The 27,919-nt window shown below is 42.9% G+C and overlaps 1 protein-coding gene across 2 annotated transcripts in view; it reads left to right on the top strand.

The window, feature by feature from the left end:
- Nucleotides 1–273: 273 nt before the first annotated feature.
- flt1 (fms related receptor tyrosine kinase 1) overlaps nucleotides 274–27,919 on the top strand; it is a 33,316-nt gene continuing 5,670 nt past the window's right edge. For both annotated transcript variants that reach the window (XM_070927779.1, XM_070927778.1), the window contains exons 1-16: nucleotides 274–331; nucleotides 3,236–3,332; nucleotides 3,938–4,143; nucleotides 6,831–6,955; nucleotides 10,391–10,556; nucleotides 10,708–10,844; nucleotides 12,073–12,244; nucleotides 12,378–12,495; nucleotides 12,713–12,882; nucleotides 13,002–13,149; nucleotides 19,181–19,304; nucleotides 20,002–20,110; nucleotides 23,431–23,739; nucleotides 25,982–26,128; nucleotides 26,202–26,333; nucleotides 27,259–27,365. In XM_070927779.1, the coding sequence (XP_070783880.1) occupies nucleotides 274–331; nucleotides 3,236–3,332; nucleotides 3,938–4,143; nucleotides 6,831–6,955; nucleotides 10,391–10,556; nucleotides 10,708–10,844; nucleotides 12,073–12,244; nucleotides 12,378–12,495; nucleotides 12,713–12,882; nucleotides 13,002–13,149; nucleotides 19,181–19,304; nucleotides 20,002–20,110; nucleotides 23,431–23,739; nucleotides 25,982–26,128; nucleotides 26,202–26,333; nucleotides 27,259–27,365 (2,325 nt within the window). The remainder of the gene's footprint in view (nucleotides 332–3,235; nucleotides 3,333–3,937; nucleotides 4,144–6,830; nucleotides 6,956–10,390; nucleotides 10,557–10,707; nucleotides 10,845–12,072; nucleotides 12,245–12,377; nucleotides 12,496–12,712; nucleotides 12,883–13,001; nucleotides 13,150–19,180; nucleotides 19,305–20,001; nucleotides 20,111–23,430; nucleotides 23,740–25,981; nucleotides 26,129–26,201; nucleotides 26,334–27,258; nucleotides 27,366–27,919) is intronic.

Below are 27,919 nucleotides of genomic sequence, written 5' to 3'. Positions count from 1 at the left end.
TATCCGGTGGCTGCACTGTGGGAACTGTATAAATCCGCGCCAGCATCCAAAACGATGGGAAAAAGTTGCACTGGAGTTCAAGCGTGGTGTCCTGTTGCGTGATCTCCCGCAGCTATCCTCAGGAAACCAACCATCTCCATTCACTCACCATCAGCACTGAGTTCCACAGCCAAGTGCGCTGCGCTGTGTTAAACCTGGAGGGGGCAAAACAACAGCAGGAATAAAACTAAAACTTTCATATTTTATACGCCGGTTGCATCGGAGTCACCAGAGATGATGAATTTTATCCTCATCTGCCTGCTATGTGGATTGTACGGTGTTCTTGCAAAGGGTGAGTAACAGATTTACTTTTGTTATTATAATACCGCTAAAGGGTGCACAGAGCACCTGCTGCAACCATTTGAGCTGGCGTTCACATATTTAATAACTTGTTTAGTTATTTACAAGGCAGCATTTTATTTCGTTAGTTCAGTTTTAACGGTTGTGACCTGAAAAGGAAACTGTACAAGACATTGCATTTTACGCATGACTCTTATTTTGGATATTAATTCCCAGAGAGTGGAGGATCCCGCTGGATGATTAGGCATCTGGACGCTCGTAAAAAGAGTCATTTCCATCACCAAGGCAGAACATTCAGTCTTTTCTTTGGAAGAAAACAAAAGACGCACATATGTGCCTCTTCATTGTTGCGCACTGTGGCGCGGCTGCTCATTTAGAGGTCAGTTAAGTCGTCGGTGCGGTCGTGTGTCCGAGGCTGGTCAGCTTGTAAACCTTTATTAGCACCGAGTGCGGTGAGGGAGATAAGCGCTATCCTGCGGGACTCCTGTTTGGATAATGCGGACCTCTGTGGCCCGGCTCCTTGTGCGCTTGGCCCCCGGTTGAATGGACACACGCAGGGCGTTGTTTCCTGAGACTGATGAGTTTGCCAAATGAAAGTTCTGATACAAATGAACGAGGGGTCATGACCATCTGAAGGAAAATATCCACTGGGCAGGAACCGGGGTTAATCTGTGCTTGTTGCTGAAACAGTCAGCTTGTTTTTATGCGCTCCACAGATCTCAGATCTCTGTGGTGTTATTGGTCGATTAGAAGTCATTTGTGGCGCAAAGAAAAAAAAGTTGATATTGTTTTTTACCTGCAAAATGAAATGAGGCGCAGATAACATCAAGTTAAGAACTTTATGTGCATAGCCTGATATTTTCTGCATAGTCTCTGATCTATGTCCGTTAAAACAGTCTACGCCCTCCTTGTTTTTTCACACAGCATGTTTGACTAAAACTCAAATCATTCGTAAGGCCTACCTGTAATTAGGCAAGATTTTAGAGAACACTCATTTTGAATTTAGGTGTAGATTTGCTATATATATGCAATAATCAACAGATAATTTTAAACATAATCCATAATAATTATGATAAATATATTATCATGATAATAAGTGGAAGTTGAGAGTTGCAGGAGAGAGCCGTAATGTACAACATGTATACATCAGCATACATTCATATACATTTCACAAACTTATACAGACATTCATCTTCATTTGTAACATTTGCACGCATATTATTGCTATTGTTGAAATATTATATTATGATGTTTGATAAAGTTGACAATGACATGTTTAATAGAAAATCCACACTTAAATGTGACATGATACATAAATATTGTCAATTTAGTGGCATTTTAATTGTTATTACTGTGAGTTTTTGGCTCAGTTGTTTCCTGATAACATAAAACTTCAGAAAATCAAGGGTGTGCAGATGGATTCTCTAGAAATTATTTCCATCATCTTCAAGCTCTTGAGATTAGATCCAGTGGTATGAATTTCAATACAAAAGAAGCGTACATTTATTCGGTGTTGAATATCACTTTTGTATGAATAATACAAATTGTTTTCCTTTTATATTGTCAAGGGTTTCTTCCAAAACTCCTAATTAGTCACTGGAAGGGACTTCCCAGGTAATGATGAGTGAGTGTGTGGAAACCTGCCACATGAGGGGCGTTTTACTGTTCTGTGGTTTGAAATGTGACATCTAAAACCAAAAAGCTGAAGTTTCTGTTTCAAGATGAAGTCGCAGGAAAACTGTACTGAATTGTTTGGAAATGGCGTTTTTCGACACTTCACAGCTTGTTGAACAGGCCCCAGAAGGCCTGGAGGAGATCCCTGACTTCCCCTCCGTCTTCCCTTCCCCCCCACGTGTGTGTGTGTGTGTGTGTGTGTGTGTTTCTTGCCTACTCACACACTGTGAAATCCAAGGAAATAGTATAGGAAGTGCTAGCAGTGTGAGTAATGTTGGATCTGCTCAATAGGGCATCCACTGGGAACAATGATGCTGACAATGAATGGTAATAATGGACTTTAGTGATAAACTCACTCGCTGCCGTACAAGTGATTTAACTACTCGCAGAGCAGTGAGACAGTTCTGGAGAGTGTTTTGAACTGTGTGCTGTACACTCTGTAAGGAGCAGTCAGAGTAAAGGACGGACTTCCCTGAATGATGTTTCCGCTGTTGTTGGGAGGAAGGAAGGGCGGACAGACAGCCGTCTTTATCTCTCATTAATAAACCTCAGCGATGGAGTGGAGAAATGCCTTTATTTGATAAACAAGAGGGACACTGCTTACGCATTTCCACAGAAGTTGTCAAGTGGCCTGAGCGAGGAGATGTGAGGAGGGTCACAGATACTGTGGCCTGGATGGAGGACGTGCTGCGGAGCTGGGACTCACCAAGACCAGGTTCTGCAATCACAGAGTCAAGAGTCCGGTTTGTAAATGGACAAAGCTTACAGGAACTGTCCATAATATTTATTTGTTGTAAAGTGCTTTGTCTTCCAGGATTTCCTCTGAAAGTGGTCTCATGTAGATCTGGGTCCTCACAAAGGGAATTGGACCGTCCCGATCGTGACTCCTAAACACATCATTAGAATTGAACGTAATTGCAAATATGCGTCCACCATTTTGACACATTTTATTAATAAACAAGACATTCTCCTTCAATGGAGTCCCAGGACTCAAGCCCCCATTTCAGAGAGTAAACATCCTGCCCAGATTTCCCTAAAGAACAGTGAAGTCTTACAAGCTGACCTTGACCTCTGACCTTTCTAGAGAGGTCCATATGTAAAGAGGTCCATAAGTAAAGCCCTATCGCCTTATAATTACAATTAGACAACCAACTCTACAGTTTTGTAATACATTCAATCAGTGATGGAGTTTTCTGCATTCTCATCCTTTCTTCTACTGCAGAAAAAGATCAAAAGGGGAAGTACAGCGTCCCTATCCTGGATGTGAAAACCCGGCAGCTGGTCCTGGACGCCAACCAGACGCTGCTGCTCAGCTGCAGGTGAGTGTCAGCTAGATAGATCCAGGCGTGGGAGACAAGGAAGTGGCAATCATTGTGATTGATACCTGTAAATCAAACACACCCATCTTTAAGCCTTAATATCTTAATATTAACAGAAAAATTATCAAAATCACCACCAAGACACTCGGTAGAATGTAACTAAATGATTTATTGAGGCATCTAGTCGTTATAGAAGCAACTGTAATATCAATCAACTTTTCAACAACCAGTTTTTATTAGCCAGAGATCTGCCAAATTAAACAATACAGTAACAAAAAAAAATCATCACACATTGTTGTTGTCGGATTCATGTGTAGCTACATTCAAATATTTCTGTTTTGAGTCTTGTATAATGTCAATTTCCCCCATTTTCTCCCCAGTTGTGCTTCTTGTACCCTCAAGTTTTCCATTAAAAAGATTTCTTCAACAGCCAGTGGTCCTGTGTCAGGGGTTATTTGTCCCCAGTGCCTCGTAATAGCTTTTTAAGTTGCTATTAATAGCCTTTTAACCACATCCACATGATGCAATCTGGATGCAAATGCAAGTATGGAGATGTGCCAAATGTTTTCCAAGCTAACGTTCGACCCCCTGTACCTGCTGACCAGGGGTCGCTGGGAGCTGACATGGGCATTCCCATCAGGTGTGGCCAGAGATCAGGTGCAAGTGGAGGAGTCTCGCTGCGGGAGGACAAGCCAGCAGTACTGCAGCCGTGTGACGGTCAGCCGCGGCCAGCCCCAGCACACCGGCCTTTTCCGCTGCAGATACCGACACCGAACCCGAAAACAGACCTCCATCTATGTTTATGTCACAGGTAAGACACTGCTGCCCAAGGTCCAAGGGTACAACTGGCACTTCTTTTCTTCTCTAGCTTTGCTCTCTCATACTCATGGAGAAGCCCTTCACTCCTTCACCCCCTCATGCATATTGTTTATATCCCCAGGTTAAACAGGATGCAGTGGGTGCTAAATACAGACCAATGCCAGAGAGCCAATTATATCTAAACAGTGTTTGTCCCAACAACACATCCTTCTAGATGACTCTGGCACAGTTTCACCCCCCTCCTCCCCTGCCCTTTTCTCAGCCTGGGCCTACCTCTCTGTTGTCTATATATAAATCCTTTTTTACTTTCGTTTACGTGCTACCTCGAGGCCAGGAATAGCCCAGCTGCTGAAAGGCTCAGGCCTGGGCAGAGTTTCCCAGGGCATCAGCCTTATCTGCTCTGCTCAGCCTTGCTTGAAGCATCCTGTGCTTGGGGGAGGAGGGGAAAGGCTCGAAGGGGGTGTGCTGGGAGGGGATGTCGCTGTGTCTCCTACAAGGTGGCGGCGGGGAGGTGTGTGGAAGTGTGTGTGTGTGATTGTGTGAGGAGCTGAGAAGGATAAGATGAAGGTCAGTGGCTCAGTGGTATCCAGGGGCAGAGGAGGCACGATGTCTGCCCAGCCGGCTCCTCCCTGTCCAGGAGGGTGACGCTGTTCGGGCTGGGCTGCACCGGGCACGGACCTGGGCCGGAGGCCAGGGTCACAGGGCACGCTACTGTTTGGCCAACAGGACCCTCGGGGGCCGTCAATCGCTCAGGTCACCATGTCCATTAAGCGTCAGACTTGGCCTGCGGCTCTGCTCAGACGTTGCCTCCCTCCCCGAGTTCTCTATTAGGAATCAAAGCAAGAGAAGGAAGCCCTCAGTCCGCTAGTCCTTGGGGTACTTTTGTTCGAATGTTCAGAGATTTGCTTTCCTTGAATAACACCCTACGGTAACAAACAATACAGTGAGCAACACCCACACTTTTCAATGGCACCGAACTATTACAGTAGTCAAGCTGGGAGGAGAAAGCACAGAGAGGCCGTTTGATTGCTTCTAAACAATCTGTGTGTTTATTGTTGACTACAGGCAGCCATTTGCTGAATGGGTATTCAATGAATGGGTGTGGAGGACAGTGTATGTTTAGGAGTGTGTGTCTGTTTGTTTTTGTTTGTTGTTGAGATTGATACTTGGAAGTGTGTGTGTGTTTGTTTGTGTGTTTGTGCATAGAGGCAGGTGATTGTTTTCTTTCCTCTCTGTTTGTGTGTGAAATTAAAGGGTCAGTTCGCAGAAAATGATTAGTCAAGGGGGTAATTTCCACTGTGGATGGGAAGACGTATCCCCCTGACTGTTTAAAATCTTACTTTTGTCCCCTTCACTATTGCTTCAGGTTGATTTTCTTACACCTCTGAACATTGTCCTCTTGCTGTCCGGCCACCGTAGTGCAGATGAGAGAAGGTCCGAGTTGATAAAAGCGTTGATACACTCATCTGAGTCGCCTTCAGTTATTACCGTGTGCTCAATGCAATAAACTTTGCAAGCAGCAACAGTGAGCAGCAGCAAGCAGTACAGCATGCACTTTGGCACTTTTTTTTGCTCTGGGCTTTGCCTCTCAGGCTTCATATAGGCTGCCTCACTGTATGTAGCTTGTATGTTGGGATACCTGCAAATAGTACTCAGGGCTTAAAACGGGAACTACCAACCGTTTTTCAGTTTTTTGGATCAAAAGAAAAAAGAAATGGAAGAAAAAATCAGTCAAAGGTAAGATAGTAAAGCACAGTTTGTAGTAAAGGTGCCAATAAACCAAACTTACCTGTATTGATTTTACTGGTCTATGTTTTGAGATATTTGTCTCTGAGATTTCTGCCTCCATCCCAATACAATGGAGGTAAATAGAAGATTGTAGCTCCCAGCATTAAGAAAATACAACAGCAGCATCTCTTTTCTGAAACTGCATCCTTGCGAAAAGTTTCAATGGAACATCTCTCTACCAAATAAATATTCCTATGAAAATTGTTTGTGTTAACATCTGTGGATTATCCAGAGTGACCAGGACACAGCTTATGGAAAGCGATGTTCTTGTAGAATTTCTAAATGTCAGTTTTCAGTGCTGTGAACACTACAAACATAATGTCATTCACCTCCTGGCACGGAGGCAGAAATATCAAAAATGAATAGAGCTGAGACAATTAGTTGATTAATCAATAAGTCAGGAAGTTTATTCACAATCTTTTTGATAGTTGGTTAATCATTTCTGTCCCAGCAAAAATATTTCAAAAAATCTTCTAGCTTCTTCTCTCTGTAATATCACTGCAAATGTAAAAGCTTTGGGTTTTAAACTGTTGGTTGTACAAAACAAGACATTTGCAGTCAACTTGGGCTCTGAGAAGCTCTGAGAAGCTCTGAGAAATCTGCAGATCTTTTGATAATAATATAATCATTAGCTGCAGTCCTAAACTGTAATGTATTACTCATATTTTAAAACTAACTAAACCAACTAGTACATGGCTAAGTCTCACTAGAGGTAAGTGAGAAAATGTTTTTCTGTCATGTCAGTGAACTGACCCTTTAAACTGTACACATGACTGTATACTCGCATTTATGTGATATTGAAGTGTAAGAAATAAAGTTTGTGAATGCGTTGAATTTACATGCTTATTATCTGTACCATATGTGTCCCTGACCGCAGTGTTTGGGTTTCAGACAGCCAGCAGCCATTTGTGGAACATCCGGGTATGAGCCCAGACGTGGTGTACATGAAGGAGAAGCAGCCGCTGGTCATCCCCTGCCGGGTCACCCACCCGAATGTCACCACCACGCTGGTCAAGGTCAGTGCAGGAAATATGAACAAGTCACAGTTGGATGTGTTTGAATTCACGTTTAGTTGCAGAGATCTGCTCTGCATCATGATCTGTACATGTAATAAGTATATCTGCACACTCATGGTTCCTCTCTGCTCAATCACACCACTCACATTCTCTGCACATCATCACTTGTCAGGGCTCATATATGCACACAATGCACCGTGCCGTTGTTTCTCCCTCTCCAGATCATTCGCCACATTGTTCTTATCTTGGCAGCCATTACGCTGTGGCGTGTGTGTCCGTTTGTTTGTGTCCATCTGCGGATATGTGTGAAAGTGTGTGCGGATATGTTTGGGAGTGTTGGTGCTTGAGTGCTGAGTGAGGGGGAGAGTGGACAATGTTATAGAGGAGTGCAGAGGAGTATTTAGAGTGCCTGCTGACTGCATGTGTGTCTGTTTTTGTATGAGCGCTTGTTGCTGTATAGATGTTATTTGCCTGTGAAAGAAACAAAATCACGACTGTCTGCTTAAATCTGCAAGAACACCTTCCAGTCAAAGATGCCCCTTTCTTTACTGACTTTTTCCAATGGAACGGCGTCCACAGCGTCCTGTTGGCACTGTTTCTACCTCTGGAGACAATGGGGTCTGGAGTGCCCCTTTGGCCCCTGGCCAGCAACACTTCCCACATCTCATCCTCCACCTCTTGTAGTAGGAATCCTGGCTGCCAGCTTCCCCTAACTGATGCTTTAAACAGCTGGTTTGCGTGGTGGAGGAAGCAGAGGTAGCTACTGTTGGCTCGGACAGATCAAAGTACAGTCCATTCTCTTTAATCACGAAAGCTGATCATTAATATGACGGCTTGTGCGTCACTGTAGGAAGCTTATTGTGATGTAACTACAATAGAGTAGTTGTAAAACATACAGAAGGCTCTGGACTACATTATTTTTGGATGTATATCAGATGCACAAAACATAAAGAAAGAATAAAAGTGTTTAATATTGCACTTCCATAAAGTTACAGGGGACTTGCAAGAGACAGATTAAAACATAATGGTCAAAACTGGTGCAGCAGCAGCAGAGATTTCTGGACTTTAAGCCCCTAGTATGGTTAAAAAATCCTAGGTGCCACACTTCTCATGATACAACTCAAAAGCATCTTTGTTGGAACCTCTCTGCCCAGTAAAAGCTGATGTCTTTCACATCGCCCCCAGTTTGAACCACATGCTTTCTTTTTAAAAACTGTCGTCTCCAAGCCAATATTACTCAAGTAATGTCCTTTTAAGTAAAGACTAAGTGTGTACAGTCACACTAGCGGCTCTGTGACGTTGTACTTAAGCACAGCGGTGCTTTGAGTGAACTCACAATGACAATGCTAACATGCTTATGTTTAGCAGGTATAATGTTTGCCGTGTTCACCATGACAGTTCAGTGGGTTAGTATGCAAACACTTACTAATTAGCACAAAATACAAAGTACAATTGAGGCTGAGGAAAATATCATTAGTTTTGCAAAAGTACAAACTTAATTTTGACTTGGTGATTGCACTAAATGAAAAGTCTGAGGATCCCCAAAGTTATTATCTAAAGAGTTGTTGAGATATTTCAGTCTGGACCAAAGTGGTGGACGGACTGACAGACCGACATTGCCATCCATAAAGCCAGGCTGCTAGCATGGCTAAAAAACGAGAGATGAGCTGCAACAAGAGGAAGTGTCTAGGAACTTGACATTTTCGGGATTTGGGACTCAGGAAGTGCAAAAACACCATTAGGACAAACCAGACCCTGCATGACATATCCTACTAGTTCTCCAAACGATAAATGTGAACCTAAAACAGACATGGCTGGACATCAACACACACACGTGTTTTTGTGCAGCTTCCATCTCCACACAAGTGCCTGGAACCACTAAGGTAATTATTCTAAAAATAGCTTTCCTCCTCTTCCTTCATCACCCTCTCCCTCCTCTAACCCTGTGCTGGCCGGTGTGAACCAGGAATCCACTCACTCAAAGCCTGTGGAGTGTTTTTTTCCTGGAAGGATTTCGCACTTTGTGTGGATCTCTAAGATGACCCTTGTCATCGGGAACAATACCCAGGAGGCTCTGCTCTCTCGCTCTCACCGTGAAAGTGACCACGAGGTCCAGGATGACGGGGTCGACCTGGGGCTCCAGTCAAAATGTCTATATCCTGTAGTAACAGGATGCAAGGAGATGGTCTGGAGTCACGTTTCTCATATCCTGACTCCTCTGATTTCTCCGCCCCTCCTCCTGTTTCTGCACCTCCTCCACCTTCACATACCCGTAGGTTTGGAGGATGGGGGTAAGAGGGGCAGAGAGGGCACCAAGGGCGCTCAGGCGGGGCTTCAGTGAGATCGGGAGGAGGGAAGAGTGGAAAGCATCTACTTTACAGGACTGAGAGAGGAGGAGGAGCTCGGTGGCGTCTGAGAGGGTCACCTCACTCTGGGAGGGGGGATATCAGCCAGTTCACACTGGGGGTGCAGGAGTGGGGGGGGGGGGGGGGGGTCCACCTGTTCCCTTGAGAGTGGGTGGGAGGCTTCCACTGTGTCACAGAAACTCTAGTAAACATTTCCTTGAGGCTGCTTCCAAGAAAACAACAAGGTTGCACGGTTACACAAGTGTCCATGTCAAGGTAGCCAAGAATTATACAACCAACACTGTGAGAATACAGGCAGCATCACCTGGAGCTTCTTTTGACAAATTCTACTCATCTTCAAGAGGTTTTTGTATGACCAAAAATTGCACAGATTCCAAAAGGGACCTGCGACTATCTCACCAAAGCCCGTGGTGGATCAGTCCATTAAAAGCAAAAACTCAAACCCAAATGGAGCCAAGATGAGCTGGATTTCAGCTAAAACCTGCACAAAATGAAAACCAATTCTAGATAAACCTTTGGTTCAGTGGGCTGCTTCAGTTTCAGGGTCCTGGCATTGTGCATGCATGGCTCACTGTTACACTGTCATGCCTTACTGGAACTCTTGACTAGAACAGAGTCGTCATTAATGTCTGCTGTGAAAAAAAAGATCTATCACAGGAGGCGTGAACTGGGCGTTATGAAAGACTTACAGTTGACTTGCATTTTTTATAAAGACTTGGACTTGAGACTGGCTGTTACAAGCTTTGAGTTGGACTCTCAAATAACTCAATTCTGGAGCTTTCAATCATAACACATGGTCCTTATCAGTAGATGCAAATAATAAATAATTAAATAATTTGCCCCTTAAAGACTTAATAGCAGCACTGGACTTTTACTGACACTTCGTCCTTGTTTTTGGGCGCAGAGTCAGTGCGTCTTGGGATTTATCTTCTCTCAGAGCACCGTTTCCTCCTGTGTATTATTACACTTTTAACAGGGTGTTGCACATATGGTTTAAATATCAAAATGAGTCATTGTAGTGGTTCTCTGTAACTGTGAAACATTTGATGGGTGTTGTCTTCTCCCACAGTTCCCCAACCACAGCCTGAGTCCTGACCAGAGGAACATCATTTGGAACAGCAAGCAAGGCTTCACCATCCGAACTCCCACCTACTATTACATTGGCCTCTTCTTCTGCGAGACAATCGCTAATGGCGTCACACACAAGTCACGTATATACTTTGTACACAGACCAGGTCAGCAGCACATAAATTACTTTTAGATACAAAGCAATAGGTGTGTGTGTCTTAGTGTTTTTATATGCAAAACCCCCAGTCCACTCTGACTTCTATATATATATATATATATATATATATATATATATATATAATTTCTCTTTTGTCACAGTGAGTAACATCATGGACGTGTATCTGAACAGCAGTGGCCCGGTGGAGGCCCTGAAGGGAGAGAGAATGGTCTTGAACTGCACCGCCACCGGGGAGTTGAACACCAGAGTCAACATCACCTGGGACTACCCTGGAAAGGTCAGACCTACATTGAAGTCTGTGGAGACTTTGTATGAACCAGAGAGCCACAGGTTTAGATGACAAATGACCTTTGACAGAGACTGAGCAGGAGAGTGTAATTCTGTTACCTCAGAGAACAGTACATCTCTTCAGTCAGAGTGATCCGAAATGTGATGGCGAGCTGGCAGACTGGTAAAGGTCCTTGTTCTTTTATTGATTTTAGACATAAAGGTACTTCTTTAAAAGTTTCTTTCATGTCGTTACTTTAAAATGTCTCAGAGTGAAAGTTACTGTAAAGTTTTTTAAATTAGCACATTGTTGTGTGAGAGTTGTTTGAAGTAAAACAATTAGAAATAACCCACAAAAGGTAGGCTTAAAAAAGGCAACACCATTTTTACTTTGCAATGGATGTGATCTCAACTGCAGTGAAGTACCGCTTTCAAATAAGGCCTATGTCATTATTAGTAGTGACTAATGACTTAATTTGTAAGGACACCTTTTTGGTTTCCAGGTTGTAAAGAATCTTTCCAGCATACACTTGGGTGACTTATCATTGTTTGACTACATGCTACAAAGCATCTTGTCCATTAATTATTAACTATTTAACAGACTTGATAGATCACTGCAATGAAAGAACCCTTTATTGATTAGTTACCCTCTCTCTAACAGACCATCAAGTAGTCATTAATGCCTGCAGGTTTCTCACTGCCTAAGAATGTTATCAAGTTTTCTCAGTATTTTTGACTTTTTCTGGTAGTTTGACAGACAGAAATGATATGGGGATAGAGTGAGGAGAAGACATGCAACAAAAGAGGAATCAAAAGGCTTTTTCATAACCTGGCAATCCAAAAGTTGTCCTTATTGATGTCCTATTACTGATCTATAAAGGATGAATACATCATGTATTAACCATTAATTAAGCATTTAATTACAACTTTTAAACCCTTTACAAAGTATGCCTTATCAGAAAATGGTCCCTACATTCCAAAGTAAGAAGTCCTGTAATTATATGTAATCATTTATATTCTCCCACATACAATGTGTAAACATGCCAGCCTGCTGCAAGATGAAAACCTTGTTACTCCAGTTATTTAAACTTAAATTCAAGTTAAGAGGTTGCATGCTGCTCTGTGGGTTAAAGAAAGTACCAGCTCTTGGGTTCACAGCTTTTCAAAATAAAAGTTAAGGACACACAGGTGAGCCTTCAGTGTTAATCCTGTGCCTCTTCCTCCCTCTCCGCCTTCAGATTAACAACACCGGCTCCACCTCCAAGAGGCTCCTGAAACACAGAACGCACATGTTGTTCTATAATATTCTGACCATCCCGAAGCTCCAGCGTTCAGACCGAGGCCTCTACACATGCCGCGTCACCAGCGGAGAAAAAAACAAACAACAGAAAGTCACTGTTACTGTCTATGGTGAGTGTCTTCCTTTTTTATACAGACTGAATTACTGCTGAGACTGGTGTGTGAATGTCACAACAATGATCAAACTTTTCCATTTGCTTGGTTAATCTTCCGCAAATGCATGCATGTGTTTCCTCAATTTCAGACCGTCCATTTATTCGTCTGAAGCCCAGACATGGCTCTGTGATGGAGGTACAGGCAGGACAGAAATCTTACAGAATCTCTCCCAAACTACGAGCATTTCCCGCCCCTGAAGTAATCTGGTAAGAGAGCCCTGAAATCACACCTAACGACCTGGTTTGAATCTAGAGTTTTGTCTTCAGTTTTTCACTCCAAACTTTCTCGGCACCATTTCCTTGGGAAAACCTTGGAATGATGTTGGTTTTTTTAAATTCCAAATAATTTTCTTCCTTAAAACTCTTTTTATTTATTTGGACTCTCCTTTCCAAAACTTTGCTCAGAGGTCTTTTTTTCTGACAGGTTGAAGGATGGCATGGTAGCAGCAGAGCAATGCTCCAGATACCACATGGATGGGAATTCCCTGGTGATCCGGGATGTAGCAGAGGAGGATGCTGGGAAGTACACTGTCCTGGTACGAAACCAGGAACATGGGCTCTATCAGAATCTCACGCTCACACTTGTGGTCAATGGTGAGAAACCCAGGTTTAAATTCTCCACCACACCAACCACCTTTAGCTCTGTCTTTGACTTAGTGATTAAACATTGCTCTGGTATCTGTGTGTGTTTGTGTGGGCTTCTTGTCTGACAGTGAGTCCTCAGATAGCGGAGAAAGCGGTGTCGTTGCAGGACCCGGGCTCAGTGCCACGGGGGAGCAGACAAGCCCTTCACTGCACATCCCACGGGGTCCCTCCTCCACACATCCAGTGGCTCTGGCATCCCTGCCCGTCCAAAGGCCTGTAAGTAGCCCAGAAGACTAGATGCAGTGCAGTATGCACATCAATATCTTGCCTCCAAGTTGAGCAGTAAACAATTTTAAATTGCTGTGCATCTTAGATAGCACCAGCTGGATTAAGTAAGCTTCACCGTTGAATAATAATATAAAGAAATAATAAAAATATTTGAACCTTCCTCCTAATCAAATAATCAAATCCATCTGATGACACGTTGCTGCTGTTGATTTAAAAAAATCTTTTTGAGGTTATTAGTTGATATCAATCTAAACTTGGTATATTTTGTACATATTTTGGCTGCAGAGGCTAAAAATAACATTAATGCTACAATGTTAGAAACACATACAGTACAAAAAATGATGTATTGTTTGTCTTGTGTTATTTGCTGTGTGTGTGTGAGTGAGAGTGAGTGTGTATGATTTTGAAAAACGAGACATGTTTTGTCTATTTCAGCATGTGTTCAGACAGCGTTTCCTTCTTGTAACCAGAACAGATGCCTTTGGGGGCCTTTCATGTGCGGGAATGTGTGAAAATGTGTGTGTGCGTGTGTTTGCGCCCACATATGTGTGTGTGTCTCATCATGTCTGTGTTTATATGTTTGTTTGCTTGTGCAACTCTTTCCCCATATGTTTGTTCTCTTACTGTCCATGTGTCCTTTTCCATATGTTTGTTTAAGTGTATACAAATGCGTAGCCTGTGTGTGTGTGTGTGTGTGTGTGTGTGTGTGTGTGTGTGTGTGTGTGTGTGTGCACAGACACAGTACACAGTGTATCTCAGACTTGAAAGGACAGAGAAAAAAAAACACACTTCAATAGAAGCCAGTTCCGTGCTCTCAGTCACGATTTGTTGGTTTCCAAATCAAACGCTATGATTTAATGAATTTCCTGTCCAGGACGCAGGGTGAGAGGCCTGTTTATTATTGTGATTGCACACCGCATCCTGTGATGCTTTTTCTTATATCTGACACACACACTATATATAAAGTTCTCATGAGAAATGGCCCAACCCAGCGATGCTGAGGGACAGTCATTTAGTCAACTCCCGCACACACAAGTACTCAAGCAGGCACTTGGCAGAAACATTGATTGAGTTGTTCTTGGAGGTCAGACACTTATTGTGTTGCTTCTGACCAAATCAGAAAGGTTAAGTATTACCTGAGAGCACCACAGCAGCCGCCCATGTTCTATTCCCCCTCTGAGACACACTGACATCATCAGTGTACTCGACCCTTAACCCCAGCACTCTCGCATGGCGCCATGCCGAGGTGCCTCCAGTGTGGTTTCATCCGTCCGTCTCTGCCAAATGTAATCTACATAATGTACATGAACATCCTTTAGATCAGCTGGTGATGCTGGAGTATCTGATATTCACTGTTAGACTGAATTTATCTTGCAGATATGTCAGCCTTTATCGAGAAAATCTGTTGCATATTCAGACAATATACAATTTTTGAGATTTTGTTGTACCTCAATATTGTATTACAGTGTAGACGTCCAGTATGTATGAGAACAGACATGATAAGAGTCACATGTAATCTGCACATGGAAGAAAATTTGCCAAAACCCAATTATATTCTGATCAATTTGGTGAATCACTGCTTGATAATTAGATTTAAATTGATTCTTAGAGGGTTGCAGGTCAAATTTCACATTTAAGTCAATTTGATTGAATTGTATGTTAGTCTATAAGTAATGACACAAACAATTTGGCATAAGAGAAAACAAACACACAACAAAACAGTGCAGTAGAAAATAATACAACATAGCATAAAGATTTCTGCAGACCGAAAAGGTGTACACTGAAGCTGCAGCTTGTCACCATAAAGGAATCAAAGTATAACTGCACAGTGATGTTTCAGCAGATTACATTTGTACCTCTTCACTGACTGACTTATGGGCCTTTGTAAAGCTCTGTTCTGGTTCTGGTTCTGCTTCAGTGTCCGCATTCAGTGTGTTTCTTTAGAGCAGTTTTTGGCTGGATCCTCACTAGGCCCTTGTTCTTTGCAGCCCGGCTGCACCACGAGCCTGACGCTGCGCTGGAGGAGGCCCAGGGAAAGTGGACCAGGCTGGGCCAGGCTGATGGGGGGCCTCTCGCCTGGGTCCTGGGCCCACTCCTGGGTCTGGCCCTGGGAACCGCAGCGCTCTTATCTGGCCCGGGCAGGAGGCGCACTGGGCTTCCTGTGCGAAAATCAGAGCGCTTTTCCTCTCGTTGTTTGGCTTCCTCTCCGACGCGAGACGCTTCCCAGCAGCGTGATTGTCCCTTCGTCTTCAAACGTGGCACAGTCCGCTTCCTCAAGAGCTTGATCTATTCTTGAGAGCCCCCCCACACCCCTTCCCCCAACTCTACTGCCCCCCACACATACCTCTCCAACCCCTTCCCTCACCAGCTCTGCCCTCCACCCCAACCCGGCATCCTCCACCTCTACTCCCCATCGCCTCCCACCCTGGAGCCCACCCCATCCACCACCACCTCCATGCACTCATCAGTGCTTCTCCACAGCAGCCAGACCCCTCAGTGACATTACCAGTGATCCCATGTGATGATCCTGTGCTTGCTAAACTGGTGTGGAAAGTGAGGAAAGTGACTTGGAACACTGCTGAGCAGTGAAGACCAGGAGACACAGGAAACAAGAAGGAAAATAAGCCACATCACTAAGGATAAAAGGGCACCTGCTTTACTGATTATTTATTTATTTCCTTCATTTCCCCAATTTAAGTCCTCCCCCCGCACCCAGCCATCCTGTATTGTTATACTTTTTACTTTTCACAGACATTTTGAGCCAGAAGAAGTGCAATTCCATCCATCCACCAGCCACATTTCTGGAGCTGCTTTGCTTGTTTTTTGTGTCCTAGAGTGGTACTATAATGGGTGCATGAACCGTGCCTGTCCCAAGCCCTAATCTGATTCTGACATCCACAAAAGCTGTGAGTTTCTATTCCGATTTTTTAGCCACTGGTAGAAGGTCAAATGTGCTCACCTTGGACGGGCGAAACAGGAGAGAGGACAAGCTTTGTGTTGTTCACTATGGGATGCCTACAGTTCTCTATTAAAAGACTGATGTTCAGCAGACGCCTACCATGTAGGAAGTCTCCACTGACCAGAGACTATGACTGCGCTCTGTCATATTATGTCATCCTGTGTCGTCCCGTGTCATCCCATGTCAAAATGTCTTCTGTTTGTCAAATGATGTCAGTATACCAGCCCTGTTGTCTTTGTATTGAAAGTTAATTAAAATCTAAATGTATGTGTGATACTACAAGCCATTTTAAGAGAATGAGTTCCATAAATGTTAGTAAAGTCAATTTCTGTGTGTGTGTGTGTGTGTGTGTGTGTGTGTGTGTGTGTATGTGTGTGTGTGTGTGTGTGTGTGTGTGTGTATGTGTGTGTGTGTGTGTGTGTGTGTAAAGCAAGTGTGACAATGTGCATACTTGTGCAGGAACGTCAGTGTGTGTGTGTGTGTGTGTGTGTGTGTGTGTGTGTGTGTGTGTGTGTGTGTATGTGTGTGTGTGTGTGTGTGTGTAAAGCAAGTGTGACAATGTGCATACTTGTGCAGGAACGTCAGTGTGTGTGTGTGTGTGTGTGTGTGTGTGTCCCATTCTACGGGTGTCTCCCAATGTGATCCATTCCTTGTATACAGATGTTCTATGAGTAATATATGAATCTAATATTTAATAATTTTATACAACTAACTTACATATGACGAATGACAATATTTGCCAACTTTGTATGAATCTGTTAAGATGTATTGAAGTGTTATATCAGTTGTTTGTGTTTTTGCATTAAACCTTGCTTATATTTGTGTATTGGTTTATATGACTTCGTGGTTATTTTTGGGGTTGAGACAGGAACGGACAGAGACAGCGGTAAAAGTGTATTTTAGGCAGTGAAACAAGACAGGAAGGCAGGAGATGACCCCCACTGATACACTACTGAACACTTCATTCATATTTCCAGGCGGCTGCTGCTCACCCTGTTGGCAGGCACACATTGTGTGAATGTGGCTGTGGTATGAGTGTGTATGCATGTGTGTTCATTTTCTGTTTCTAACCATGTTTATGTCCACGCATCCATCTAACTAATCGTTGTGCAACTTTGAGTGAGAAAGCTTTTCCAAGGAAGTGAGGAGTGTTAGCTGGTGTAACCTGTGCCTGTGTGATGGCCGTTTGTGTGTGTGTGTGTGTGTGTGTGTGTGTGTGTCCGTGTGTACGTGCGTGGGCATGTGTGTGCGCGTGCGTGTGAGTGTGTGTGTTCATTTTCTGTTTCTAACCATGTTTATGTCCACACATCCATCTAACTAATCGTTGTGCAACTTTGAGTGAGAAAGCCTTTCCAAGGAAGTGAGGAGTGTTAGCTGGTGTAACCTGTGCCTGTGTGATGAGTGTTTGTGTATGTGTGCACGTGTGTGTGTGTGTGTGTGTGTGTGTGTGTGTGTGTGTGTGTGTGTGTGTGTGTGTGTGTGTGTGTGTGTGTGTGTGTGTGTTAAGCCCCTAGTGCCGTGCGCAGGGTGGGTCATTTGTGCAATCGCGCACTAGATGCCAAGAGGAAGAGCAATCAGGGAGCAGAGAGGAACCAACCCCAGGGAGGAGCTCAGGACAGACAGAAAAGGATGACGACAAGGATACAGACAGAGACAGGGAGTAGAGAGGGGCAGTGACACATCCATAAACAGGCAGCGGATCAATGAACAGAGTGGAAATGACAGTTTACAATGAGGATGGTGGCTAATGTCTAAATAATGAAGCTGCATTCTTTTGATTATGAGATCTGTCTACATTATACTGCCAAATAATTAGATAGATGGATGGATAGGTATCCCAAAAACACAATCAGGTGTGCACAGGTTTAAGAACAAAATCACACAAAGACGGTACAAATGAAAAAGTTATCTTCAGCATCATTCACATAATGATCATCATCATCATCACCAAACCAAGTTGCACAATTGGATGTCCAAAATGAACAGAGGTAAACACTCTTCACTATTCGTTTTTGAAACTTCTTTATGACAATGTATTTAGTTCAGTACAACACACGTTTTTACTTTCACTATTCCTGTCTACTTTTCTCAATGCTAGAGTTGAAACAATTAAGCTCATGTCAGCTAGTTAGCTTAGTCATTAACAGTTAACTAGTTGATCAACAGAAAATGAATGCCAACAGTTATGGTAAACAATTAATAGTCAGTTGTCTAGCTTCTTCAATATGAGGATTTATGGTACTGGTTATATCGTAAATTGAACAAAACATTTTATATTAATATTCAGCTAATATTAAAATAAATAATATAAAAATGAATATATATGTATATATACAAAATGTATAAATATATAAATGTACTGAACACATTTACCAGCTGTTGCTCATTAAAGTTAATTTTTCAGCAATTTTTCACATTTACGTGTTCCTTGTAGATGAACTATAGAACGCACATTTAATCTCCTCTGACACCTTTTCCCTCAACTCTGAAACTAATTGATCAAGCATTGTGTGTTTTGAGACCTTTCCCCAGTCCCTGTATGATTTCAGAGTTTTTCAGCATAAGGAGAAGTGCATAAATAAACCACAAAGCAGCTTGCATAAGCTTCAGTTCCCACAGCTCCACTTGTGCGTAATCTATGGATTTAGACTTGTGAGAGTCATTGAGAGGGACAGGAACTCTTGTCCTGGAAATGTGGGATGATTTGTTAAGAATGGAAGGAAGTTGATCCATGGGATGACAATACCACCTCTGCATCCTCCATGGATGAAAAATCCAGCATTACATAGCACTCCAAAGATCCGCTATTGTCAGCCTGCAGGACAGGGTAAGAGGACGTGATGCTATTGATAAAAATGGTTTGGTGATGATGATTATGTGAAGGAGGGTGAAGATAACATCAAGCACCGATGATCAAGGCGTTTCCCTGATGGTCTGGTCTTCCTCCTGCCGAGCACAGCTGAGAAAAACACACACAAACACACACACACCTGGACGCAGCATAAAATGACTTGTGTCAACACAGCTGAGTCCCTGTCCCTCTCCTCCTCCTCCTTCAAGGTGTGTGTGTCCAACATCCTCTTCACTATGGAGCCCTGTGACAGAGAGAGTCCCCGTCACGTCCACAAGCAACCACATCCTGAGTGTTACGCACAGACAGGAAGTGCTTCAGGGGAAGAAAAAGGTAGGTTAAGCATTGAAATACACACCGTGACTGACAGAAGAGCCACGTTATGTTAGTAACCGGATTAGTACCCTTAGGTACATTAGGTACCCTACACTGTTGAAAACAAGGTTTAAAAACACAAAAAGCATCCCGATGTGGATGAGCTCAAAGGTACAATAACTACAGTTAGTCCTGGAAACAGATTTTAATTGCAATTGTTATTTCTTTATGGGAATTGACCAAAAATGCACCAATCTGAGCAGAAGTTGGATTATAATGTTACAAAGCTCACGATAAAATACATCAGGGAAACTTCACTGCACAGTCTTTTGCTAAATAGTTAGGAGTGCTAAATATTGCACTCACAGGATCATCTCACCTTCTGCTCTTACTCCCCTTCTTTGCTCACTTCTCCCTCACACGCACACACACATTCACAGACACACACTTATATTAATACTTATCGACAGCTTGCATGTTGAGATGTCCACTGGGTTGGAAGTGGGCAGGAGGTCTGGCTCAGAGACCCCTATTGTCTGCTCTGTGGACCCATGGAAAATATGATTCCTGCCATCAGTGGCAGAGGTAACGAGCCTGAACCTTACACATGTGCATGAATACGCTTGTGTGTGTGTGTGTGTGTGTGTGTGTGTGCCTGTTTTTCATAGTGTGCTAAGTGCCGGTTTGTTCATGCGGATGTTTGTGCTTTCCATAGACGGTGGGGGTCCTGACTGTGGCAGAGGCCTTTGTGTCTGGAGTGTATCGCTGCTTTGCCTCCAACTCTGCAGGCACAGACCAGCTAGACGTTCACTTCTACGTCACAGGTGATCCAAAAAAAGATGAATCATCTCCTTGACTATAGAACTTATGGGCGGGTTTTTTTCTGTCGACATCTGGGATTTTTTTTTCAAAGCTTAAATAAGAAATTACAGTAAAAAATCTATTTTAAGTTCCCTCACAACCCTTCGCCTCCTTCCTGTCACTCCCCAGAATCTTCCCACTGTAGATAATTACTTTGTCTTTTTGTCATCTGCTTGCTGTTCTCACTTCACCCCCTCCCCATTAACATGAAACTAGGCCTGTATCAGCGGATCCATTTAATGCTTTGGCAAGATAAATTATTTGTGTGACCCAAGTGTCCCTGCAGTACTGACAGTGTGGAAACCGACTGGTTTGTTCATCATTCATCTTGTGATTTACTTTCATATCAGTGAAACACGGTCATACACTAACCTCAGGGTTAAATGTGTACAGTGCATCCAGAAAGTATTCATACCGCTTCACTTTTTCCACATTTTGTTATGTTACAGCCTTATTCCAAAGTGGATTAAATTCTTTTTTTTCCTCAATTTTACACACAATACCCCATAATGACGAAGTGAAAAATGTTCAGACAATTTTGCAAATTTATTTAAAAAAAACACTCAAATATCGCATGTACCTAAGTATTCACACCCTTTACTCAATACTTTGTTGAAGCACCTTTGGCAGCGATTACAGCCTCCAGTCTTCTTGGGTATGATGCTACAAGCTTCGCACACCTGGATTTGAGGAGTTTCTCCCATTCTTCTTTGCACATCCTCTCAAGCTCAATGGAGGTTGGATGGGGAGCGTCGGTGCACAGCTATTTCCAGGTCTTTCCAGAGATGTTCAAATCAGGTTCAAGTCCGGGCTCTGGCTGGGCCACTCAAGGACATTCAGAGACTTGTCCCGAAGCCACTCCTTTGTCCTCTTGGCTGTGTGCTTAGGGTCGTTGTCCTGTTGGAAGGTGAATCTTTGCCCCAGTCTGAGGTCCAGAGCGCTCTGGAGCAGGTTTTTGTCAAGGATCTCTCTGTACTTTGCTGCCTTCATCTTTCCCTCGATCCTGACTAGTCTCCCAGTTCCTCCCAGCTGAAAAACATCCCCACAGCATGATGCTGCCACCACCATGCTTCACTGTAGGGATGGTATTGGCCAGGTGATGAGCGGTGCCTGGTTTCCTCCAGACATGACACTTGGCATTCAGGCCAAAGAGTTCAATCTTGGTGTCATCAGACCAGAGAATTTTGTTTCTCATGGTCTGAGAGTCCTTTAGGTGCCTATTGTCAAACTCCAAGCGGTCTGTCATGTGCTCTGTACTGAGGAGTGGCTTCCGTCTGGCCACTCTACCATAAAGGCCTGATTGGTGGAGTGCTGCAGAGATGGTTGTCCTTCTGGAAGGTTCTCCCATCTCCACAGAGGAATGCTGGAGCTCTGACAGAGTGACCATCGGGTTCTTGGTCACCTCCCTGACCAAGGCCCTTCTCCCACGATTGCTCATTTTGGCCGGGCGGCCAGCTCTAGGAAGAGTCCTGGTGGTTCCAAACTTCTTCCATTTACGAATGATGGAGACCACTGTGCTCTTTAGGACCTTCAATGCTGCAGAAAATTTTCTGTACCCTTCCCCAGATCTGTGCCTCGATACAATCCTGTCTCGGAGGTCTACAGACAATTCCTTTGATTTCATGGCTTGGTTTGTGCTCTGACATGCACTGTCAACTGTGGGACCTTATATAGACAGGTGTGTGCCTTTCCAAATCATGTCCAATTGATTGAATTTACCACAGGTGGACTCCAATCAAGTTGCAGAAACATTTCAAGGATGATCAGTGGAAACAGGATGCACCTGAGCTCAATTTTGAGTTTCATAGCAAAGGTTGTGAATATTTATGTACATGTGATATTTGAGTGTTTTATTTTTAATAAATTTGCAAAATTGTCTAAAAAACATTTTTCACTTCGTCATTATGGGGTATTGTGTGTAAAACTTTGAGAAAAAAAAAATTTAATATACTTTGGAATAAGGCTGGAACATAACAAAATGTGGAAAAAGTAAAGCGGTATGAATACTTTCCGGATGCACTGTATATTTGCAGTGCTGTGAGGAGCAAAAGGGACACCAAACCCATGCAGGAGATGAAAATCTCTATAATGTATAAGAAACGATTGAGTGGAAGCAAAGTAAAGTAAAGTGAGGAGGAGGAGTGGGGGGTAAGAAGAGAAAATAGGCAGGAATGCAAAATTGTGTATTCATGTTGCAGAAGACAACTGTATATGGAGTCGTTACTGCTGTGTTAAGGTCATTTCACCATTAGTGAGACAGCAGACGTGCAAAGAGATGCTGCAGCAAGGTCATCGTGTTGCTGTGGAAACAGCGTGATGCTCCAGAGCAACAGATCTCAGAGCTTAAACTGGAGTGTAGAAAGAACCAGGACCTGGAGTGATGGGACAGCAGCTGCTTCAGTTCTATCCACCAATATATCACAAAGCAAGGCCGCTCAGTTCATTTTTCTATTGAAGAATATACTTTTTTACTTTTCACATCTAAAAATCTGACATTTTCTAAAGGCTATTTGGACAAATTTGAGCATTTTTCATGGAAAATGTGAAATAATGTGCCAGATATATTTGTTATGTTTTACATACTGTAAAATGCAAATTTCTGGACATGGATATGTATATGAAATATTATTGTTAAGTGTCACCAAAGAAGTAACACACACATTAATGGAGGTGGAAATACTTGGCAGAACAAAGAAGTGTACGTGCATTGGGTACATTCTGTAGTTTTGTGTGTGATGGGAGGTTAGATTTGTTACTAGGCATACAGGTTAAAGTCTTGTGTCTATTTGTTTTTGAGTGTGTATGTGGAAGACTGTGCTGAGCTGTTAGTGTGTGAGCGAAACAGGAACCTGGGGCTCTTATCGTTCCACTTCCCCGTGCAGCGCACTTCCTTGGACTGGCAGGTCCGCTTTATTTCGGGAGGCCTTGGGGTGTTCGGGAAAGATAAACACTATCTGCCATCAGGAAACTCTCGAGCCGTTTCCACGGGAAGTTTCAAATGGCTAAAGTAAATAAAAAGCCTTTTCACTGTATTCCACTAGCTGCTTTTACCCACAATAGCCATTCAGCATTGTCGCGAAAGGTTACAAAAATGGAGGATCGGTCGAATCAGCTGTCCTGGTTTCAGGCACCTGACAGGATTCACATTCGCATGTGGAGAAACTGAGAGGGCTTATTCATCAAACAGGAGCTCAGTGAGGGTTTATATTTTGTTCACATTCCCTCTCCCTCACCTCTTCCTCTCCATCAATCCATCTTTCCATCTCTTCTCTGTTCCCCTCAGACGTCCCAGGAGGCTTCAGTGTGAGCCAGAGGGAGGAACCTAGAGAGGGTGGAGACCTCCATCTCACCTGTGTAGCCAATAAGTACCTGTACACAGCATTGTCATGGCAACGAGTGAACAACACAGAGGACGCCCAATACCGCAGCCCAGCCCTGACCAATCAGCAGCTCACATCAGGAGAGTTCTCCAACTCTCTGCTCCTGTTGCTAAGCAACCTGACAGCCAAACACTCTGGAGCCTACAGATGCTCCGCCCACCACCTCATCACCGGACAGGAGACACACCTGGACACACAGGTGGTGGTCATAAGTGAGTAGTCGCAACTTCATGATCTGGTCTTCATCTTCCTCCTCAACATCTGTAATGCTGTAGTCAATATTGTGCATTTTTGCGGACACTTGCTTTAAAAAGATGACCTTTATAAACACGATGTTTGTATTTATATACCACCTTTCAAAACAAAAGTTACAAAGTGCTTCACAATAAAAGCATTTAGCTCAAAACATCAAGCAGACAAGATACAAACACAAGAACAAAATAGAAAAAGCAAGCACAACAAACATTGGATGCAAAAATGGGCCATAATCATTTGCATTTTATACATTAAGTAACTAATATTCAACCCCGACTGAATACTTCATGTAAGTATCAAGTGTTTTACTTGTTAAACATTCCTTTTATTGAATTTATTTGAATTCCTCATCATTTCAATTTGGAAGAAACTTCAGATTCAGACAGGATCTTTATTGTTTCAGGGCCCCAAGTAAGTTGTTGTCAGGGCCTTGAAGTCATTGAAAAGCAATTTTCTGAATTCCTAATTAGGATTCTTACAAACTAAAATTCAAATACAGATTTAAGTTGAGCTCTCTCTCTCTACTCACAGCCTCCCTGTTTCATCTGTGCACATATGTTGCATATACATACAAACAAACAAACACCCACATTCTCTCACAGAGTTTAGCTGCTTGGGAATTGGGTCCCTTGACTTCCTGGGGCCCCACCCTGCCTTTGCTCTTGCGCTCCAGCTCAGCACCTCTTTCACGTGGGAATGAGCTCTTGTCTGGAGGAAGAGCACACAATGGCACTTCCCACAATGCCACATTTACAGGCCCCCACACAGGGCCGGAGGAACAATCAGCCAATCAGACACTGTCAGGCCCCAGCCCCCGCGGACAATCATCAATTGTTGTCCAGGAGGAAGATAGGGGAAACAACAATCAGTCGCCTTGGTTAAGTGACTTTTCTTCATGTCTTTTACTGCTGTTCTCTATACAATCAGGGCTCAACACGTCAACTTCCTCCCTAGGGACCCCCACAAGGGATTTACTTGTGAGACAGGGTGACCAGAAAGAAAGAAGTCGGGGAGTCAAAACGAAAGAAAAAGAGGAAAGTTAGAGAGATTTAGGGAGCGAGGACACATCTGGTCTAATTATAGTGTCTGAGTATTGTATTGTAATTGTATTGCATGAGAAGGAAACTAAAAAACGGCATTCAACTCATTGTGTGCACTCATAGGCCAATGAGTGTCCACATGATGAAATACTACATTGTTGTTGCTTTTTAAGCAAATGGGTTTGTATTGCTGGGTATTTCAGGGTGAGTAAGGGGCCCAAGAGAACCCCCACGTCAGCTGACTCACAGGTTGAAGCCAAGGCCACTCTTATGTGTCACTGCCCTTCCACAATTATTGTCCAGAAGTGGCACAGGTCCAGAAAACAGTGGGGAAAAATAGCACTGGTTTCACTTCATAACAAACCTGCTTTAGTCTATAAATAACTACAACTGTACTGAGATAAATGTGAACACTGATCTTTTTTTAAGGTAATTTATTGAAATTCTTTACTTAAGTACAAGATAAAATAGACTCTGTTATAAGTAAATGTCCTCTATTCAAAGTTTTACGCTCTGGTTAAGTCCAGAAGTACATTTTTATATCAACAATGAATCAAACTATGTGTAATGTGAAAAGGGTCGGTTGTAGTGACGATCCCACAGATAATTATCATCTGACTCTGTAGTTCCCCTTTGCAATGCAGAGCATTTTAGCGTCTTTTAGCTCATTGCTTCGGTTTTCCGGCCCACTTCTTGACACTTGTTTTGATTCACTCTCACTGCTCTCATCATTATTATTTTTGGCCGTAACAGGCCCACTGTACACTACACTGTAGCGCCAAATAGCAGACAGACACAGTTAGTGTGATGTGTAAAAAACTAGTTAGCTATATCAACTTCAAAGGTGATAATATATCAGTGTCATGTTGACAGCTTGTTTCCACTGCCCCAAGTGGCAAAAAAAATCAGGTTTAAAGTATCAAAAGTGAAGTACTCATTCTGCAGAAACATAATGTAGTGGAGTAAAAATTACATTATTTCTGTCTGAAATGTAGTGGATTTCAAGTATAAAGTGGCATACAATGGAAAGTACCTCAGAATTGTACTTAAGTATAGTACTTGAGTTAACGTACTTAGTTACATTAAACCACTGGTAATTTACCAAAAACACACACTCTGCACTGATTTATTCATGGTGTGTGTGTGTTTCTCCTTTTAGTTTTGGAGCCTCCGGTGCTGCTTCATAATTTGACAGATTGTACTGTCAACGTTAGCAGCTCAGTGATCCTTAGCTGTCCCTCTGAAGGCGTCCCACCCCCAACCATCACATGGTACAAGGATGAACGCACCCTGTCTCAGGGATCAGGTAAAAGAAATACCATAAACATGCAGACTGTAGCTTTAGTTTGGTGTCTCAGAGTTTGTGCCACCATCCTCAGGTATTGTGATATCAGCAGAAGATGGGACGCTTCATATTGATCGAATCACAGTGGAGGACCAGGGCCGGTATACGTGCCAGGCCACCAATGAGAGGGGGTCAGCAGAGAGCTCTGCCTATATATGGGTCAACGGTGAGTATCTGTCAACCACTAGTATTTTTCAAGCATCTCTGCCTTTGATTGGCTGTGTTTACGTCTTCTTAAAGGTAGGACTCTTCCATATATGGGTATGTCTGAACGTCCATTGTTCCCAGCTCTGTAAATAGATGTATCGCCTGGATGTACAGACATATAATACAGTACATCACATTATTTTTATGGATGCAGTATTTATATACGGAGACGTGGTGTGTCAGTTCTATTAATGGAAGATGATACGTCTGTTTATTAATTTCTGAGTAAACATTGCTTTTGTGCAGCTTTCTTCATCCCCCCCCCCACACACACACACACACACACACACTCATACATCCGGTGGTGGCAAAGGAGGCAGGCCCCATGTGGTTCTGCTACCCCCCCCCCCCCCCCCCCCCACACACACACACACACACACACACACACAGTTTGAGCTGGTTTCTGAGGCAGAAGTGACGGACACGCTTCCCAGTCCGGGTCTGGAGAGAGGAGAGGCTGTTTGTGTGTGTGTGTGTGTGTGTGTGTGTGTGTGTTGATGTGTCCTGATCAGTCAGGAAGGAAGCTGTCTCCCGTTTTTATTTCCTCTGGAGGGGCCCGGCCTGCATCTCAGAGAGGCTCCGCATTTCTACTTCTTCACATTAACAAAAAAAAAGGAAAAATAAATAAATTTGGGATTAAATGAGGAGGATGGATGGTTGGGTTTATGGATTATGGTGTGGAAGGGTGGAGAAAAAAATATATTTATTTATTGTAATTCTCACAAAGTATCTGTGATTCCTCTCTTATTATCTCAATGTCGAAATGAATGCATTTGAATGTCAGAGTCACATTTAGGAATAATCCTTCTAATAATAATTATATAATCCATCTAATGCTAAATTAAAGCTGATTAAGCACTAGTGTATAATTGTGGTTTGCACAGGTTCCTCAGCAGCCTCATTTCTGGAAATTCCCACGCTCACCTGTACCTGTGTGGTGGCCACTCTCTTCTGGCTTTTGCTCACGCTCTTCATACGCAAACTGAAACAGGTAAGAGGAAACAGGAAAAAGTTTTTTTCTGTTATGAAGAAACAAATATACAGTACGTATTCAGGGTTTACTATGTATGTTTGTAAGTATTCTTATCTTTCTTTTAACGTAATTGAGAATTTAGTTTTTACTATATAATTCCACCTTTCTGATTATATGACTGGTGGGATGTACAACTTTCCATTCAGCACCAACATCTCAGTCCTTCTTCCTTCTCCCCTCTCAAATCTTCATCATTATGTTACGTAAATTGTTGTTGGTGAATATATGTGGTTGCAGTTTAAAGAACCTGTACAGCCTACAGTACTAAATACAAATAGCACACTTTACATTACTCTTCCAAGTTTTTAGATTTTTTTTTCCAACTTCCGGCCCTTCTTTTGTCCCATCCATGTTACATACACATCAATACAAAACAACTTGTTTGGATGCTGAGCCGATTAGATTAGATTAGACATTATTGTCAGATTACTCTGAAGTTTGTGTTTTGTGACATGTTCAACATAACATGGAACATGTATTGATAATAAATAGTATAAGAAATATCAATAATT

The sequence above is a fragment of the Enoplosus armatus genome, chromosome 21, assembly GCF_043641665.1.
Source record: "Enoplosus armatus isolate fEnoArm2 chromosome 21, fEnoArm2.hap1, whole genome shotgun sequence".
Lineage (NCBI taxonomy): Eukaryota > Metazoa > Chordata > Actinopteri > Centrarchiformes > Enoplosidae > Enoplosus > Enoplosus armatus.
Note: the sequence above shows the minus strand (reverse complement) of the source record. Positions and strands in the feature narration are given on the sequence as shown.